Source organism: Dermacentor variabilis, chromosome 9, assembly GCF_050947875.1.
Source record: "Dermacentor variabilis isolate Ectoservices chromosome 9, ASM5094787v1, whole genome shotgun sequence".
NCBI classification, from domain to species: Eukaryota; Metazoa; Arthropoda; class Arachnida; order Ixodida; family Ixodidae; genus Dermacentor; species Dermacentor variabilis.
The window spans coordinates 42051738-42071503 of record NC_134576.1 but is presented as its reverse complement, the minus strand read 5'-3'; the positions used below and the strand labels follow the sequence as shown (position 1 = coordinate 42071503).

At 46.5% G+C, this 19766-nt stretch overlaps 2 protein-coding genes across 3 annotated transcripts in view; one reads left to right on the top strand and one right to left on the bottom strand.

Moving 5' to 3' along the window:
• Positions 1-9232, top strand: part of LOC142592639 (uncharacterized) — a 79717-nt gene extending 70485 nt beyond the window's left edge. For both annotated transcript variants that reach the window (XM_075704196.1, XM_075704195.1), the window contains one exon: positions 8996-9232. In XM_075704196.1, coding sequence (XP_075560311.1) covers positions 8996-9033 — 38 coding nt within the window. In that variant the 3' untranslated portion in view covers positions 9034-9232. The remainder of the gene's footprint in view (positions 1-8995) is intronic.
• A 3186-nt stretch (positions 9233-12418) lies between these two features.
• LOC142558313 (uncharacterized) overlaps positions 12419-19766 on the bottom strand; it is a 113221-nt gene continuing 105873 nt past the window's right edge. The window contains exon 12 of the mRNA XM_075670462.1: positions 12419-12970. Coding sequence (XP_075526577.1) covers positions 12698-12970 — 273 coding nt within the window. The 3' untranslated portion in view covers positions 12419-12697. The remainder of the gene's footprint in view (positions 12971-19766) is intronic.

Sequence of the window (19766 nt, the reverse complement as noted above, 5' to 3'; positions counted from 1 at the left end):
AACTTGCGGGTGCTAGTTGGAATCGGTTGGCGCAGGACAGGGTTAATTGGACATCGCAGGGAGAAGCCTTCGTCCTGCAGTGGACATGAAACAGGATGATGATGATGATGACCGCTTGGTTTCGTTCTTGCTGCATGGATACAGCATAGTTTCTTTATTGTTGAGTGCACATCTTGGCAGCACATGTGGAAACCCCGCTTCACGAAGTGAATCTTCTTTACTATGCATTGAAGGACTAAGGTGTCCGGACCACGAAAACAGTACTCGGCTGCTTTCAGAAGAGAGGTTATTTTAGCCGCACAGGACATCTGCAACAGTGCGGCCGGGAGGCAGTTTGGCATCAACGAGGAAAGCATTCATGAATGCCATCGACAAAAGGAAGCCCTTTTCACATGCAGCGGAATGCAAAGAAGCTTTCATGGCTCGAAGAGTGACACGAAGAAGTTCGTACGCAAACAGCGAGCCGCGCATCTAGCTGTGAGCATGGAGCTTATACAGGCAAAAGCTAAGGAGCTTGCAAGAGAAAAAGGGCTACCGAGCTCCGCTTTCGAAGCGAGCAAGCACTGGATTTATCGCTACATGTGCCGTACTGGATTTTCCTAGCGCCACCGAACTTCGATTTCGCAAAAGCTGCCCGAATCGTTCGAAAACCTGCTTCTGGCTTTCCAGCGGCACGTTATTTCGCTGCACAAGTCCAAGAACTTCCAGCTAGGGCAAATTGGCAATGCTGAACAAATGCCAATTTATCTAGACATACCATCGTCTCTCACCATGTACAAAAAGGGTTCTAAACAAGTTTATGTCCGGTCCCCTGGCAACGAAAAAATGCGAGTTGCCATCGTGTTGGCGTGCACGGCAGATGGACACAAGCTCCCGCCCTATGTCATCTCCAAGCGCAAGACTGTGCCTAAAGGTGAGGAGCTGCCAAAAAAAGTGGTCATGAGATGCCACAAGAAATGCTGGATGAACGAGAATCTTGTGCTCGACTGGATAAAGTCCATCTGGTGGAAGCGGCCCGGCGCACTGTTGTCGTTCTTGTCGATCCTCGCACTGGATGCATTCCGTTGCCATTTGGCCGACTCGGTGAAGAGGATGTTGCGCAAATCTGGCACTGAACTCGTTGCCCTGGGTGGGATGACGTCTCAGCTGCAGCCTTTAGACGTTTGTGGGAACATGCCGTTAAAGGACATGGTCAAGCGATGTTACGCAGATTGGATGCATTCAGGTGAGCCTGCAGCAATGCCGCCTGGGCGACTGAAGCGGGCTTCGCCCGCCACGCTATACAAGTGGATTGTGGATGCATGGGCCAGCATACCAGAGGACCTTGTGCGTCGCCCATTCAAGAAGTGCAGCATCTCGAATGCGCTAGATGGCACAGAGGAGGAGTACCTCGGGGAAGATATGTCCAACAAGGAACTATCCAAAGAGAGCACAGCTGAGGAAGACAGCGATTCAAGTGCAGAGTGCAATTTAAATAAATGTTTTCCTTGAGTTTTCCTTACTCGTATTATACATGGATAAAACTTTTTTTTTTCCATTTTGTGTCCCAAAAATCTAGCCTTGTATTATACGTGGTTTCATATTATATGCGGGTTCTTACAGTATGCAGAATGATGCGACTGTCCAAGTGGCGAGAACGGTTGTGACTGAGCGCTCGCAGTGACATAGTGAGCAAGGATGGCTGTTCGCAAGTCGTAGAAGTCAGGGCCGGGAGGTCGCATTCGAAGCCTGGAACGCAGCTGGAGCCTGGAACCTTGTTGAGAAGGAAGTGGCTGTCCAGCTGGATGAACCAGATGTCCGGCATGCCGATGTAGAATTCATGAATGCCCTACAGCCGCAGGACGTCTGCCGGACCGCGTGTGGCCATGTCACTCGCGCCTTGGTAAAGTTGGTACACTGACGCTGGCATGGCTGGGCTAAGTCATCTGCGTCATCGCTTTCTGCGAGGAAGTGGAAAGAGGTAGCCTCTGTGGCCATGTTTTATTTAGGCCAGCCAGCCGTTGGTGCCACGGGATCTCGGGAGCGGCTGCTCGGGACGAGCATGCTAGCGTGTTCTCTTCTCGCACTACCTGCAAGTGAGCGCTCATGTTCTTCACCGCCTCTGGAGGCGATAGTCACGGTGCTGCACATACATAGATAGCCCCTGGAAAGCGTGTGAAGCACTCTAATGCTGCTGGCACATAAAGAGTAAAAAACAGTAAAAAGTGAGGATGCGTGGTGACACCCACCTGTTCTTTCTACAATCTCTTCCTCGCTCAGTGAGCGCAGAAATGCAGGGCACGAGCAGTGGACAGCCCAGTTTGTAAAAGATGACTCTGATGTGGTGGTAGAGCTGTGTTGCTTGTGATGCAGTCAACAATATCGCATATTCTGAAAACCGGGTGAACTGTGATCATGAAGGCTGGAACCAGCGGCCATGCCCATCAATACAAAAAGGCTCGGAGACCCTTTTTCACGATAAACAACTGTTTCAGAAAGATGTACTTTGTGCGCCAGGGCGAAACCCCCGTGATATGGAAGTCCCTGACATTACCGAGCTCTGGGAGCACGTTGCTACCGATGATGAAACGGGTAGTGCTTCGATGGAGGAATTTCATAGTGCAGATAGTGCTGCCTCGTTCTACGAAAAAATCTCCGACAAGGCGGTAGTTGTTGTGACACAGACAGCGGTGTTGCGCAATGGAGGGGATGACAGCAGTGGCAGTGACGACATTGGCAATGGCCAGCCTTTGACATCGGCCCTGACATTCACGCAAAGTGCGCTGTCGTCGATTAAGTCTCTTGTGGATTTCAGACATGCTAAAGGAGTGCCGCTGGTGTTCATGAAGCTGCTGGACACGCGGATGTAAACCTTTAACTGGCGCAAAAGCAAGTGCAGAGCTCTTACTATTCAGCGTGCCTAACGCTCAACAGCTATGTTTAGAGGTATACACAAGCATTGTGTTTTTCACAGCTTACTTTCTGCGACGTCTATTCTTTAGCACAAGTACCTAATTTGGATTCGGAGGTACAAAGGTATGTTCGGCAGCCTTCTCGTTACGGCAGTCCAGATATAGCGATCAGTTATAACAATATCATAAAGAATGAAAATTTTGATCGTTATAAGTGGACTCTATTGTATACTTTCCCTCATTCCCATAACTGCAGTTCCCATAGACAATTTGCTTCAGACGTACTTGTCAGAGCAGCATCAGCAGGGCAAAACCATTTGCTAGTTTAGTTAACTACTAAACCATTCCTTGACACTATTTTTTAGCAGTTCTTCACAGTGCATATCTGCTTTGTGCACACACTCAAAAGAATGCATACAGTGAAGAAGGAAGCAAAGTGAGGATAAACACAACCATATGATGTAGACACTGCAGAAGCCTAGTTAAAGGAGAAAAAGAAAACTGTTCAATTAAACTGGAAGACAAAAAGACAGTTTATCACAGGTTAAAGTTCCACACATCTACATTATTGCATGCAGTTATTTACCATATTTATTGACTGTGGCATTGCACTGTTAAGCACAAGTTGCTGGTTCGATTCCGGGCCGTGGCATCCACATTTCGATGGCTATGAAATGAAAAAAAAAATGGCTGTGTACCTTATTTACTCATATAATGGAGGCAGTTGCATAATGTTGAACACCCGACTTTTCCATTCAAAAAGTTCCTTTTCTTTTTTTCTTTTGCTGCCTTTAAGTAGCAGAAACACAGTGGCGATTGGTCGTCTGACAGTGTTTGATGCGCCGAATGGCAGCCGAAACCGAAACAGTGTTTTGTCATGCTGTAGTGCTGGATCGGACGCTCGGCATGCAACAAAAAAAAGCAGTTGACATGGTGCGATTCAGGGTCTGATGCGCCGGAACCGAAGCATTTTGCCAAAGTAGCACTACCACACGGCAAACAGCCTTGGATCCGAATGTCGTACCAGCATGTCCAGCGCTGTACAGGGTGCAGAATCGTACTGCACCACATACATTTTAGAGGTGACTGCAGAACGAGGACGGCTCAGAATTTCACCCCACGTAATAAATGCATCGCCCAACTTTGTGGAAATCTTTTGGGAAAAGAAGTGCAACCATTATGCAAGTAAATATGGTACTTCGATTTAGGTACGCATTAAAGAATCCGAGGTGGTTCAAATTTCCCAAGTCCCAGCTACAGGGTGCCTCATAATCATAGCAGGGTTTTGGAACATAAAACCCCAGAAATGTTTGCTTTACCATTAAACATGAACTGCAAGGTAACTCAGGTGTGCATGAAAAGCTTAGAAACCTGCCGTGGTTGCTCAGTGGCTATAGTGTTAGGCTGCTGAGCATGAGGTCGCAGGATCAAATCCCTGCCACGGCGGCTGCATTTCGATGGGGGTGAAATGTGAAAACACCCGTGTACTTAGATTTAGGTGTACATTAAAGAAGCCCAGGTGGTTGAAATTTCCAGAGTCCTCCACTACGGCGTGCCTCATAATCGGAAAGTGGTTTTGGCACGTAAAACCCCATAATTAAATTTTTTTTAAACAGCTTAGAAAACCAAAGGGGCCCTGAATGACTTTTTATCAAAGGCAAGAAATGCATTTTAAGTGCTCTTTCAGAAATACATTGCTTCTGCTGAATGCATTGAAGTACTTCTTTGGCAGAGTTCTTGGCACTCAAACACGGCCGTCGCAGTGCTTTCACTCCTTCAATGCCTTACACTGCAAAGGCTAAGGTAGAGCGGGGCGTGCCCACGACCCTCCACCTTCTAAGTGTCGCTGTGGTGTGCAGTTAAAATTTCATTTTGGATACTAATGTAGATGCCACTACCAATATTGGTACCTACAACGCGCTAAATGTAAGCCAAATGCAGTTGTCCTGAGTGGGCCACAGTGCACTTTGCCAGTGGACTCGTGGCGGCACCGCACGGTGGCCGCGATATCTATGCTATGTAGCAGACCGCAGCTACCAGTAGCAGCTGCATAAGGGGGTCTGCTTTATTATGAAATAAAGCATCCAGAAGAGACTGAGGAACAAGCTTGTGTTGAAAAGAGTGTTTCACAAAAAGGCGACTTCGTGCTCCGCTTACAAGCTTTCATGTGCTGCACAGGACAGCAAAACTTGGCTGAGATGTTCACAGCAGCGTGTGCTACTCGTTGACTGCGATTTCACCAAGCTCAAGGGGTTCCTCAAGACCCTTTGAGGAAGTGTAGATATAGAGAATTAGCCATGCAAAATTTGGTGTTTGAAACACGAGTGGAAGCTTCACGAAAAGCATGCAAAATTAGCAATTCTTGATAGCGAAACTGAACAGAAATGCTGCCATTATTGCTCACTGGAAGTGATGCATAACCTAGACTGTGCAGTTCTTCGACATGTGCTCAAAGGTAATGTGGTGCCCGTGGTCCACTGAAAGATCTCCAGCGGCATGCTGGGACTTTCATCACATCACGGCGACAGCCATAAGGCACATGCATCATCTGCTAAGGGTTTAAAGCCCATATAGCACATTTTGGTTGTGCGCTGGAAGTTCTTATGGGCCCTCTAGGGAGTCATCATCATCAGCCTATTTTATGTCCACTGCAGGACTGCCTCGCCCTGTGATCTCCAATTACCTCTGTCCTGTGCCAACAGATTCCACCTAGTCTTTTGTCATCCTCGATTGCGTTTTCCTTCTCTTGGCACCGAATGTGTAACCTTAATTCTCCACCGGTTATCTAACCTATGCATTACATGGCTTGCCCAGCTCCATTTTTTTTTCTCTTAATGTCAGTTAGAATATTGGCTATCCCCATTTGCTCTCTGATCGACACCACTGTCTTCCTGTATCTTAATGTTACGCCTAACATTCATCATTCCATCTCTCTTTGCGGGATCCTTAACTTGTTCTCAAGCTTCTTTGTTAGTCTCCCAAGTTTCTGCCCCATATGTCAGTACTGGTAAAATGCATTGATTGTGCACCTTCCCTTTCAACGATAATGGTAAGCTTCCAGTCAGGAGCTGACAATGTCTGCCGTATGTGCTCCAACCCTTGTTATTCAAGTTTGTCTCATGATCAGGGTCTCTTTTAGTAATTGACCTAAGTAAACGCACTACTTCAGGCTCTAGAGGCTGACTGACATCCTCAACTCTTGTTCCCTGCCAGGCTATTGATCATTATCTTTGTCTTCTGCACATTGCCACGTCACTATTTGTGCCAACTACAGCCTGACGGTGACAAAGGTGACGACCGGGCCGCTCGAGAGTACGAGCACGATAAAGAGAAGACAAAGGTGGTCTTTTGTGCTGACCTGCATCCTGCACGTCCTTTTAGAGTACAATGCGGTACTGCTACTTGCTGCAATAAGCCCCTGTGCTTTCTGAACTGAGACAATATTAATCTTCAACCCTACTGTTACGCTCTTTCTGTTAAGGTCCTCAAGCATTTGTTGTAACTCGTCCCTAGTGTTGCTGAACAGGACAATGTCATCTGCAAACCAAAGGTTGCTGAGATATTTGCCGTTGATCCTCGCTCCTAAGCCTTCCCAGGAGGTTCTGTAGTGCAAGTGTTTTTGAAATTGGTTCAGTAATAGCTGAGATGGGGGGGGGGGGGGAATAATTGAAGTTCCGCAAACCCATGATTTCGGGAGGCGAGCTTCACTGCCAACTTTCCGTCCACTTGCTCCCATCTTGCCTCCTCAAGCATACTTCCTACCCTGCATTTTCCCACAACAAAGCAGGAAGATCACGTGATGCATTGTCATGGGCCTCACCTCATGCTTTTCTTTCTCTCGCATTTTTGCTGCGCTGTGTACTTCCGGTGATGGCCTCGCATGTGAGCTGTTGCATTTCTCATTTCGCGCAGCGAATGATTTTGTGTGCTCTGAGCAAGAACACCAGCTAGCACAATAAGTCAGTGCCACAATCGTGAGCATTGAAGCAGGCGTGAGAGAATTAAGGTGCAGGATCGCGGTGCTGGAATGCGGTGGAAGATCTGTTTCGTTCTGTGTGCACGGCTGCATGACTTGGGAACAGGCAGATGAAACGGAAGTACGTCTCTCGTGGTACGTCGCAGAGTAAAACAGACATGCAGATCGCTCTTTGCGTGGCCCTTAACTTGTTGTCAAGCTTCTTTGTCATTCTCAAGTCTCTGCCCCATATGTCAGCACCGGTAAAATGCACAGATTGTACACTTTCCTTTTCAATGGTAATGGTAAGCTTGCAGTCAGAAGCTGACAATGTTTACCGTATGCATTCCAACTCATTTTTGATTCTTCTGTAAATTTAATTTTCATGTTCTGGGTTCTCTGTGATTAATGGACCTAGGTAAACATAATCCTTCACACTCTATAGGCTGACTGGCGATCCTGGGCTCTTGTTCCCTTGCCAGACTATTGATTATTATCTTTGTCTTCTGCATATTAATTTTCAACCACACTCTTACATTGTCTCTGTTAAGGTCCTCAGCCATTTGTTTGTAACTCATCTGCAGTATTGCTGAATAGAATGTCATCGGCAAACCGAAGGTTGCCGAAATATTCGCCGTCGATCCTTACTCCTAAGCCTTCCTAGTTGAATAGCTTGAATACTTCTTCCAAGCACGCAGTAAATAGCATCGGAGAGGTTGTCTCCTTGTATGACCCCTTTCTTCAGAGGTATCTTCCTACTTGTGTAGCATTAAGGTGCTGTGGAATCTCTGTAGATAATTTCCAGGGTATTTACGTAAGCAGTCTGTACTTCTTGATTATGCAATGCCTCTATGACTGCTGGTATCTCTACTGAATCAAATGCCTTTTCGTAATCTATGAAAGCCATATAGAGAGGCTGATTGTACTCTGCAGATTTCTCAATTACCTTATTAATGACATGTATGTGATCCATTGTAGAGTATCCCTTCCTGAAGCCAGCCTGTTGCCTTTGTTGACTAAAGTGCAGTGTTGCCCTTATTCTATTCCCCTTATTGCTCTTATTCCCGGTGCTATATTTGCACAAAATATTGAGAAAGTGTATCCTTGAAAGGGATCGTCGAAAAGTATGCCAGTGACATGTCAAAGCCAGATATTGCCATTGCCTTTCAACTGGCCAGTAAAATTAGCATGCTGTCATGGAGACAGTCCGAATCATTGAATGGCATATCTTGAGGCATACGAAATTTCAGTCATCCTTTACATGAAGTTTCTGGGCCACTGATGGTGCCGCAAAATAGTTTGAATAATCGAGCTTGTATGAATTACTATTGTCTAAATAATTGGTCGGTGTCAGTTGGTAATTAGTTCCTGAGAAGAGGCTTCAGTTTTATCAGGAAAAGCAGACCACTGAAAAGTGGTTCGTGTCATCTAAATCATTGCTTCAGCATTGCCCAGGGCTCAAGGCTGGCCTGGCTCAAGAGCATTGACTACATTGACTACAAGCCAGGTGTTTCTCACTGATAACTCCAGCCTTGCTGAACATGGCTAAGCAGGCAAATGTCAGTAAATATTCATGAGATGTTGAAGGTGACAGCACCTTTACTCAAATTAAACAAATTGCAGCATGCTGTGTGAACACGTTTGCCTTCACCTAAATTAAAGGTGTACTCAAATTTAGGTTTTCCTTTTTGTACTTAAGAGGCAGAGCAGCATTGTTTTACAGCAAGCGCATACTTTCTGGAATAACCCTCATCAATTTTGATTCTTCTAAAGTGCTTAGGGCATGTCCTGCAGTTGGCATTTATTTCCTCCAAAGTTTTGACATCTGTATTTAGGTGCTCCAAACTGCTTCAGAAATTGCTTCAAACCTACGTTTGTCAGTGGCACCACTACGATCATCAGTGCTTGTATGCTTAAAATGGCCAAACCTGGTGAGGGATCCTTTAAAGGCAGCTAACAAGTAAACTATGTTACCAGCTCTGCGGCTTTGCCAAGATCGTTTCAGTGGTATTACTACTAGTAACAAATTTATCCAAAGTGAAATATTTTTGCCGTTGGCCTTTAACCTACCTAGGTTTGACTGTGTGGAACTACAGAATGTTTAGAATGTTTGTACTTGTGTCAACAAACTTGTTTTCATTTTGTGCAGGCCTAATGTTCCTCTGGCCAGCGGCAGTCCGGAACTGACACCCATCAGGAAGAAGCCAGATCGCCACTGAAGTCACTTGCATCCGAGCTTTAGAATTTTTTTAGATTGTAATTTATTGACAATGACTTTGTCTAGGAAATGATTTTAACTTTTAAAAACTCGCCCGAGCTTCCGTGTTTCTAAGTGCATAATAAAGTTGTAACTTTTTGCCAGTGTTATACCGGGCACTGCTGTGGACATTTCATGAACTGTTCTTTAGGATAAGCTCTGCAGTTAAAAGGGGTGCTTAACAGATCACTAAGTTCGTCTGATAAAGTATTTTGCAAGGGCTCAAACTGTACTTCTCGTGTGAAAAAGTGTTGGTAACTTATTAGTAGTCAAAGCACGGGGCAAAAGTTCCCTTCGATTTTCTGCCTGAACAGCCGTGATCTATTTGCATGGTCTCGGTGTTTTTGCATTTTGGGCAGTTTAATGCGGTTGCCATTCTCAAGAAACTCCTCAGTTTATAATATATACATATATATATATATATATATATATATATATATATATATAATCCACATAACCGGTGACTCAAGTTTTCCAATAACTTGGGCCACTAGGCATGTGCTGGTTGCTGTATTGCCGAGCAGACATCGGCCACAGAGTCTGTTCCACTGGGTATGTGACCGAACGAACATCTTTGGCACTGTGTATGTAATGTTGGTACGCGACCATTCTGGGCCGATACTCCAGAATCACTTTGCTGGTGACACAGCTTGCAGCTTTGGCTGCGTGTACGCGGACTGCGCAGATGTGCTGTCTTCGAGTGTGCTTGTTGCCACTGGAGGTCGCCCAAAGGTTCGACCACGGGCATCATGAGATGCGCCTCTCGCTGAGTGTATGGGTCTTGGGGTCCGTACGCATGCGACAAAGGAAAGGCAAGCAGCCACAGAATATGCGCACAAGTGAGCGCTTCTGTGTGCATAGCATAGTCCCGCTAGATGATCTTCAGAGGAAACATTTTTGTTTGTTTTAGAGAAAGTCTATTCTTCACTTGGTGCAAATGAGGCAATTCCGACCAAGAAATCTGTTCCTGAAAGTGTTTTATCAGGATTAAAAGTGCCCCGTATGACACCTGTAGAAAATTCTGAGCGCCACCTCGGCCCACAAGAACCTCATTGCATCCTTATTCTTATGGTGCTCGTGCTTTGCTGGCCAAAGTTCAGGCTGAGCTTCAATGCATGAGACTAGCCTTCCATTGTTGATAGCATCCATCGCCTATGTGCGACATGGAACTAGCGGTGACCCTCAGCACCTCAGCCCGTGCATCTTCCTTCAAGATGCATAGGACAAAGCGCACATAGCCTCGCAGAAGAGTGATACATAACCAGGTGCGTATGATTAGTCCTGTGTGGTTGGGCCTTAATCTCAATTTCACTCATCATTTCACTCAGCATTTCACTCTTCAAAAGTCTGCGGTGCAGTTCATTTCACTGCTGCACCCATTTTACTTATGAAACTTCACTGCCAACTGAAGTGCAACTTCACAACAAATAGTTTAGCGATGCAAGCATGTTATTTCAGTTCAATAAAGAATTAGGCATTCACCATACCACTATATTAGGCGAGGGAAAAGGTATAAAATTACAAGCTAATACCTTTATTTTTGTATTTACCGCCTTATTTGGGTAACAGAAAGTTTGAAGTGCGAATTATTTGCAGCTTTGCGGAGGAACAGTGGCTTGCGGTTATGAGGGCGTAGGTGGGGCTTAAGTTGCAGATTTAAGTTGTTTTTCGACTATAGTAGCGTTTTTTGAATTAGCTCTGAAAGAGTTATACAGCAATCTATATTTGCGGAATAATTGCACTTCTTTTGGATCCCTTGTTTACTGCCCTAACAAGTGCCTCAACCGACTCGTATATTATTTGGAAAGTTACGTAGCAATGCGTGGCCGCCAGTTGCGTACAACCGCGTGTGGTGCAGGAAGCTGCGATTCTACACGTACTGCACCCGCTGCAGTAGTTTATAAAAGCACCTAGATAAGCACAGCAGAGAGAGGGCTAAGTTAGGTGGCTCGAATGATAACTGTTGAAGAGTCATTCAGAACACACGGAATTGTCCTCCACTTCCGGTGACGTTTTCTCTACTTTTTTAAATAAAAAGATGTTGATCCATTAATATTTAACATTAACAATGGTTAAATTTGTTAATTTTTGCTTTACCTACCTGTTTCGCTGTTGTCTTGGCTCTCTCCCTTAGTAGTTCGCTTAATTTCTCAAATCCTTGCGACTCTTGTTTCCAATTGGCAATTTTGCACGAAAAGAGCTGTACAATTAGGGAAAAACCTGACGAGTTAATTGGTGACAGTCATATTGCCTATGAGTTCAAGGGTTATTGCAGGGTTTGATGATGGACGCTGTCTCGGACCATTTTATTTTCACCTTATCTAACCCATATCACGGGTTTATGGTTACGAGGATCTGTCAGTGTCGCACTGAGCCGTCATTCGAGGAAATAATGAAACAAGATGAAACGCAATTGGCATTTTCTCTGGCTTAACTCGCTCCACGTGCATACAGACCAGCTGACCACGAACTGAATCCCTTTCTTGGTCCCTAGATCAGTCTAAACGAAGAAGGTTGAACAAATGAAGCAACAACGATGTGCGTGACTGTTGAATAGACGGTGACAACTGAATGCATCTAGAGTTAATCACGCCGGCACCGAATTGATGAGGAGGTGACATCGCGGTGTCAGCCCCATGATCGCGTCAGCCTTCATGGTGCGTCGAGGCCCGGCTGTCCGTGCCGATCACGTTTGGCTTGCGTAGGTCGTTTCTCCCTCTGAGACACCAAGCTATTTGGTTCGTTCCACTTGCTCAGGCAAGAGCATACTCAAGAGCATGCCGAGCGAATGAGTGGGCGGTGTGAACAGGGTGCGATAACGCTATCGCGTTCCACTCTTGAAGGCAAAGCTAAAGCGTCCTCCAATTTTCTTTGTTGTCTGTACTTTGTTGCGTATAACGTCGACAATAGCATAGCCTTAACTTGATGAAGTTGTGCTGTATACTTATACATCAAGTAGTAATATTTGTTGTATTATTAAAATTGTAGCAAATGCCTATATTTAAGTGCACAGTGTTAATGCTACTGTGGGGTCAGGGACTCTTGTCAGGCACTAATTGCCTTTTGTCACTGCACCATCTTGAGATTTTATAATCTCAACAAAAGTATTCAAATAAATTTTTTTGTCATCATAAATTGATAATGACGTAATGGCTGGTAATTATAAAAATAAGACTTACTTCTGGGCCTTCTTTCTTAATGCAGGCCTTCTTTCTTAATGCAATATTAATTCACTATATATGTATGTATTTATGTGGAGAGAGGTCGGATGGTTCGCTGTTCGCCCCTCTACTCGAGAAATAGTTGGTACGCCACTGCCCTCGCAAGTCCGTAATTTTTATTTTCCTAATTGCGTGTTAAGAAATTCGTTCTCTAGAAGGCTTCTTGGCACACACGGCTAGATGGAACCACTGCATGCTTGCAGCGGTTATACGTGCAGTCATGTTTTCAGTGCGAGAGCAAGTCTCGCTGCCGTTTCGTGAAGAAAAAAAAAGGGGAGGGGGGACAGCCACCTCTGTTGACCACAACTTTCCACGTCTGCTCGGTCCGTGACAAACAGCGAAGAGAACTGGGCCGAAGAAGAGAGTGCCGCCATCAGGGCTTCGGCGGCTCGATTATGGCCTTGGCTGACGGCTCGGGCACATTCTCGTCCGTCATGACCGTCTCGTGCAGACGGGTGTACGAGGGCCTCTTGAGTCTCAGCGGTGACATGGGCGCGATGGTGATGTTGAGTTCGTTGGCCCCCTTGGCGAGCGCCGCCCTCACGCCATACTGGTCCATGGTGTCCACCGGCACGCCGTCCACCATGAGCAGCACGTCGCCCGGGTACAGGAACTTGTTGGGCGTCACGACCTGAGCGTTGGTAACCTGCAGAGGAGGAGCAGGCGGTTACCGTTCCCAGACGGGGACGAAGGAATTACGCTAAAAGAATGTTCTAAATGCGGTTTCATCCGCTGCAAATGCCTGTCAAGGAGGTGGAAATTCCCACTGGAGAATTCGGAGTAGAAAGATGATCGAATGTAGTAAACGGGATTTTCTCAGGCCGAGAAATATAAACTATTTTGGTATCTATGGAGGTCATAGGCGTTGACGGCGAAGCGCTTATTGAATAGTATTTAACAGCTAGTCGGTTCATAACCAGGAAGAGTATAGAACAGCTGAACTGAAAAAACAAAAAAACAGAAGAACGTCATAACAGCAACGTCATTTTCATTCTTAGTTTTCCTTTTTTTTCAGTTCAGCTATTAAAAACTCGTCTTGCTTATAAAAGGCTTTCTCGGCCTCCTCCAGAGGAAGCTTTAGCTCGGGTGCTGGTATCCAAGTACATGTAGAAGGAGAATTCGTTTTTCTCGGCAACCCCTGCACCAAATTTGACGAGGTTTGTTGCATTTGAAAGAAAAACTTAAATTCTAGGGACTGCTGGTTTCGAATTTTTCATTTAGGTTGTCAATTATTTATTAAATAATTGGCAAACTTCTCAAATTTTCAGAAAACGAAACTATCAAGTTTGAAACTCTAACTCCACAACAAAAAATGATATCACAATTCTGTGAATTCCATCTAATAGGACATCTACAGCAGACAAAATTCATATGTAATACACGAATCTTAAAAGATTTAGTATTATGGAAATACGGCTTTTGCAGAACCCTTGTACACAACGTAACCAATTCACGTAAGATTCAAACTGACATACCGAATTTGTCCGCTTTGACTGTTGTAGTAGACGCGGTTTACAGAACCGCGATATCTGTTCTCGATGCAGAGCTATTAGTTCGTAAGCATCGTGCTTCTATTTTTCTTTTTGAACTTTCGAATTTTCAAAATATTTTACGCAAAATTCAGGCCCTAAATCGAAATTCCGAGAAAGTTGAATTCTAATTCAACTCTCTCTCTCTCTCAAATGCGGCATATTTCATTATCTCAGAAAAGCATTTCTGTGTTTTACATGTATCTGAATAGATCGCGTCTGAGTTGGGCCCGATCGCTAAAGCTTCCTCTTAAACAAATTGTCGAGGGATCAAATGCATGAACAATAACTGCATTGCTAGACACCATAGCATTGCAATTGCCAAAGATGCTGCAAACAAATTCTTGAATGCTACGCGCTGTCAAAACAAGTAAAATAATTAGTTTTTTTATAAAAGAATATACTCTTATGTGCCAAAATTTGTGCACGAAGTAGCTGATATCAATGCTTCTATGTTTTTCTCTATTTAATAAGTAAAATATCACACGAACTTTAGAACTACATCATTTCGAAACCAGCAAAGCATTTCATGTCGCTGATATGAAAAATGTAAAGGCCATGAAACGAACAGGCCGAGGACAAATATGTTAAACTTTGTCATTCAAGAACCTTGTTTACATTCTTGCACACACGCAACGGCCAGTGAAAAACCTCAATGATGCTGTCATTTGCTCCAATGTGTTACGCAGGAGCAGCTAGCTGTCACCGGTCCTGTATCGTGAGTAATTGCACCAAAATTATAGTCGCAACAGAGAGCACGTATAAAAAGCAGGAGCTCTGCAAGATATACGAGTCAAATGAAAGTGAGCCGATGGGAATATATGACAAACGGAGTACTTTATTTAAAAGTAGCCCATGAGCAATTAGATATTTGTCCCATTGACTAACGAGTCGCGTGATTCTTGTCTCATGAAACACCTTGGGTTGCTGCTCCAAAAAGTCTGCGACTGACTCTTGCACGTCATTGTCCGACAAGAATCGGGTTCCCTTGAGCTGTTTTTTCAGTTGCCCCAAAATGTGGAAGTCGCAAGGTGACAGGTCTGAGCTGTATGGTGGATAATGCGGCGTTTTCCACTTGAACTTCGGCAGTTTTATATTAACCACATCAGCGACGCGGGGACGGGCATTGTCGTGGAACAAGATGACCCCATTCGTCAATTTTCCACGCGGTTGTTCTTGATTGCGACACGTAGCCGATCCCGCGTTTCACAATATCGGAAAGAATTGATAGCCTCTCAAGATTTAGCAAATTCTATCAGTAATGGTCCCTGAGGATCGAAAAAAAAGTCATCTTTCCGGCGGAAATGACGGCCTTTGCTTTCTTGGGGGTGGTGAATTCGAATGTTTCCACTGTAACCCTTACCGTCGTGTTTCAGGCTCGTAGTAGTGGCACCATGGTTCGTCCCCGATCACAATTGCAGACAAGAAGTCATCACCCTCATTGTGATATCGGATCAGATAAGTCAAGGCAGCGCCGAACTTCTCCGTCTTCTGGCGGTGGTTCAAAATCTTGGGCATTCATTGCGCAAACAAAAGCCGATAACCAAGATGTTCATGAATTATGGCATGAACCGAACCGTAACAGATGTTCACACACTCGGCCGTTTCATCGATGCTGATCCTCCGTTCTTGTCTCATAAGCTCATCAACCATTGCAATTTTGTTGAGGGTGATTGCACGGTGGCTTTGGCCCGGTCTTGGATCGTTCTTGCAACTTTCACGTCCTTCTTTGAACTGTTTTCTCTAACTCTTCACAGTGGCCAATGAAATGCAATCTTCAAGGTACACGGCAGCCATACGGCCACTAATTTCTTTTTAGGAAACACCTCCAGCTGTCGAAAACCTCACGGCGCCACGCTGCTCAACTTCTGGAGCGTCCATTACGTTACGCAACCTTGTTCAACCCAGTGTATGAGAGCATTAAAGAACATTAATCCTCACACCTGCGTGTCACTTTTGTAAATGAGAGATGCCTATGTGCTTCCGCGCATGCCTCGTAGATAATGAACCGAACCATTATTGCGCGGGTGGGTAGACTCGCACTCATTTGACTCGCCCTTGTACATTAGAAATGCGAAGATACAATGGAATATACAAATGCGAATATACAGATTGATAAATAGTAAAAAAAGTGTCACTGGAAACAAAGTTCGTTGCACGCATAGATAAAACCTCGCAGCAAGACATTTAAATATACGTATAAGTCTCCAATAAATCTACGTATCTAAGAAAAAGTTACTGTATATAATGCATCAAATAAGGCAAATAAACATTTTGCGCAATCGCACAGTCACGGAATCCTAGATCCCGCCCCCGTTCCATCCGCTCCCCCCGATGTATCGCGCGCGACGGAAGGCAGCGCATTTCCTCCCCGCTTTTCTCCTTTGCGTACACAAGACTGAGCCACCATCACCGGTCCACCCATGCTACCTCGCCCCCCTCCCCCCCCCCCCCGCTTTCACTCGCACATACAGCATGCGGCGCGCGGTCCCGATGTTATCGCCCTTGCACTTTATACGGAACATGAAGGCGACAGCGACGGTAGGAATGCGCCGGTAGTGTCCCTATAATTGATATCGCAATAATTAAATAAGAGTACACTGCAACTGAAGCGTGCCATGGCCTATTATTTTCCGCAAAATAAGTAACAAAATCGAACTTTCACCATGCGACAATTCGCCGCGCCGCAACAATGCTTTTTTTTCTTTTGAGGAGCGGGGGTATGGAAATAAAAAAAAAAACGCAAGGAAGGCATGTTGGCCGTAATCGAATGCCTACTTTGGGTACATAATGTGGCTACCGAAGGAATATCGAAGAAAACGTGAGACGCTTGGTCCACAGAGAACCATGGGCATACTGCTCGGTATTCTACACCGGCGAGGCAAAATTTTGCTGAGAGGTTGCGCTAGCGAACGCGTTGCAATTCGTCGAGTCCCCGCAGTGGTGGCGGCAAGCGACCATGCAGTGTCTTTTATGCGAAGCATATTAACGTAGGTTTCGGGCCTTCGCGCGACGCCCGGCGGTGGCCACCATTGACCCTGAAGTGGGGTCACGTGGCATGACGTCACGTGATGACGTCACACAGGCTGCAGATGGGGCCTCATATCGCGCCGTCGGTCGCCTCCCGGCGGTGGCTACCATTGACCTTCAAGTAACCTTCAAATAGGTCACGTGACATGACGTCACGTGATGACGTCACACCGGCTGCAGATGGGGCCTCATCGCGCCGTCGGTCGCCTCCCGGCGGTGGCCACCATTAACCCTGAAGTGAGATCACATGATGTGACGTCACGTGATGACGTCGCCCGGCGGAGGGCTCCACGCTTCGGCTTGCGCCGTCGCGCGCGACGCGGCGGCGGCGCCACCATCGCTGCATCACGTGATATGTGACGTCACGCCAGGGATGAAGCGGCGCGCGCCCGCCGTCGCGTCAGTCTCTGTGCCCGCAACCGCGCCAGCGTCTTTGCGCCGGGCGTGTATGCGGTCAAGATGCCTCCAAACGCTAAGGATACGCTAAGGTTAAGCCCAGTGGATGCTTCGCATCCACTGGGCTTAACCTTGATAAGCTTCCAATTTTTTCTCGTCTGGTATCCAGAAAGCGTCCAAAGCTCTGCCAGGCGAAAATGCACTCGGCCAGAGGAAAACGAACGCGCGTCAATGTGCGCCGCGCGGTGGTCGAGGCAACACGAGAAACGCATGCGCTCTGGCTGGCTCTGGCAGCACGCGGGTAGGGTAGCGAGAACAAAAAATTGAAGAGGCTCAATGTGTCCTCGTTAATAAAAGTCAAAGTAGAAAAATAAATAAGAACGTAGCTACCTTTGTTGGCTATAGAGTTTTGACATGGATGCTTTGGAGCAGGTGAAAAAAAATGTTGATATTTTTTTTGTGTGAGATGGCGGCACAAATGAACCACCACCACGCTTCGCAAACATCGGACCTCGCTGGTGCTTTGTCAACTTGTGTGATGGTGTGTTGATTTGGCCTACCTTGTTGTATGTTCCGATGTACGACTTTAGAAAAGTCAATGCACCTTTGGAGTCGAATGTTTATAACAGCATTAAACACAATGTTCCGCAACTGAAAATCAAAAGCACAACTTTGGAAATGCCAATGCACCTTTTCCATCAAAAGTTTATGAGAAGTTTATACGCTAAAGTTTCGGAATTGGCATCCATGCACTCCGTAGATACCGCGGCCTCCGCGAGATGCCGTGGCAAGCCCGTTCGCCATCCAAACGCCCTTGAAGCTTTGTGCTCGGATGGGGCTGCTTGCGTTACGTGACTCCCGGTGCATGGTGTTGTGACTTCGGGGTGGAGGACGAAAGACGGACTCGTTCGGTAGACGAAATAGAAACGAAAAACTTTATACAATATTGTTGCAGAAAGAAAGCAGGCCCACGAGTGTAAAATAAAGTATATTTACAACTGGCGTATATGGCGTTCAGGCAACTGCCAGACTTCGTCTTCGTCTAGTCCAATTCAGCTTCTTCGTTCTCTTCACCGTAACATCACCCTCCCGTTGGAGTAGCTCCGTCCCGGTGCAAGTTATAGAGCCTCACTTAATGGGGAGACATAGATAGGGCTTAAGCCTGGCGACGTGAACAACATCGCTGGTGACGTTGCGATGCACTGAAGGCTGACCGACTGGGGCGATCTCGTATGCCACGTCGGACAGTTGGCGTAAGATCTGGTACGGTCCAGAATAACGGGAAAGTAGTTTTTCCAACAGGCCGACGCGACGTGAAGGCGTCCAGAGAAGGACAAGGGAACCAGGTGAAAAATGGTAGTCTCGGTGCCGAAGGTCGTAGCGTCGTTCTTGAGAAGCTTGCGAGACTGTGAGGTGATGACGGGTGACATCTCGGGCCTGGGCGGGTAAGTCAATAGCATCGCGAGCGTAACCAGTGCTGGGTGGTTGTACTGCGGAAGGTAGCAACGTGTCAAAGGGCAAGGTGGGGTCGCGGCCATACAAAAGATAAAATGGTGAAAATCCGGCGGTGTCGTGGCGGGACGAGTTGTATGCGAAAGTGATGTATGGTAAAGCGACGTCCCAGTCGCGGTGATCGTCGGAAACGTATATGGCCAGCATTTCAGTTAGCGTGCGGTTGAGTCGCTCGGTGAGGCCGTTCGTTTGAGGGTGGTACGCGGTAGCAATCTGGTGTTCTGTAGAGCAGGAGCGGAGCAGGTCATCGACGACCTTCGATAAAAAGTAGCGGCCGCGATCCGTCAGCAACTGGCGAGGGTCGCCGTGGTGCAGGATGACGTCGTATAGTAAGAAGTCGGCGACATCTGTAGCGCAGCTGGTTGGTAGCGCTCGTGCGATGGCATATCTCGTGGCATAATTGGTTGCTACAGCAATCCCTTTGTTGCCTTTGATCGAAATTGGAAAGGGGCCAAGGAGGCCTAGGCCCACGCGAAAGAAAGGCTCTCTGGGGATATCAATCGGTTGAAGCAAACCAGCGGGAGGCGTAGTAGGCGTCTTCCGGCGCTGACACAGGTCGCAAGAAGCGACATAACGGCGCACAGAGCGATAAATGCCGGACCAGAAGAAGCGGCGCCGCAGGCGGTTGTATGTACGAGTGATGCCCAGATGTCCAGCAGTCAGAGCGTCGTGAAGTTGCTGGAGCACGGCTAGTCGAAGGTGCTTGGGAACGACTAGGAAGAGCTCCGGGCCGTCAGGACGAACGCTACGACGGTATAAAGTTCCATCGCGCAAGGTGAACATCAAGAGGGACGGGTCATTGGGCGAGGAGCTTAGGCGTTCCATAAGTGTTCGAATAACAGGATCTTTGCGCTGCTCGTCGCCAATATGGAGGAAGTCGGGGATGGATAGAACACTGATGTCCGAGTCTGCATCGGTATCGTCCGGTTGATCCACGGGATCGCGGGACAGGCAGTCAGCGTCTTTATGCAGGCG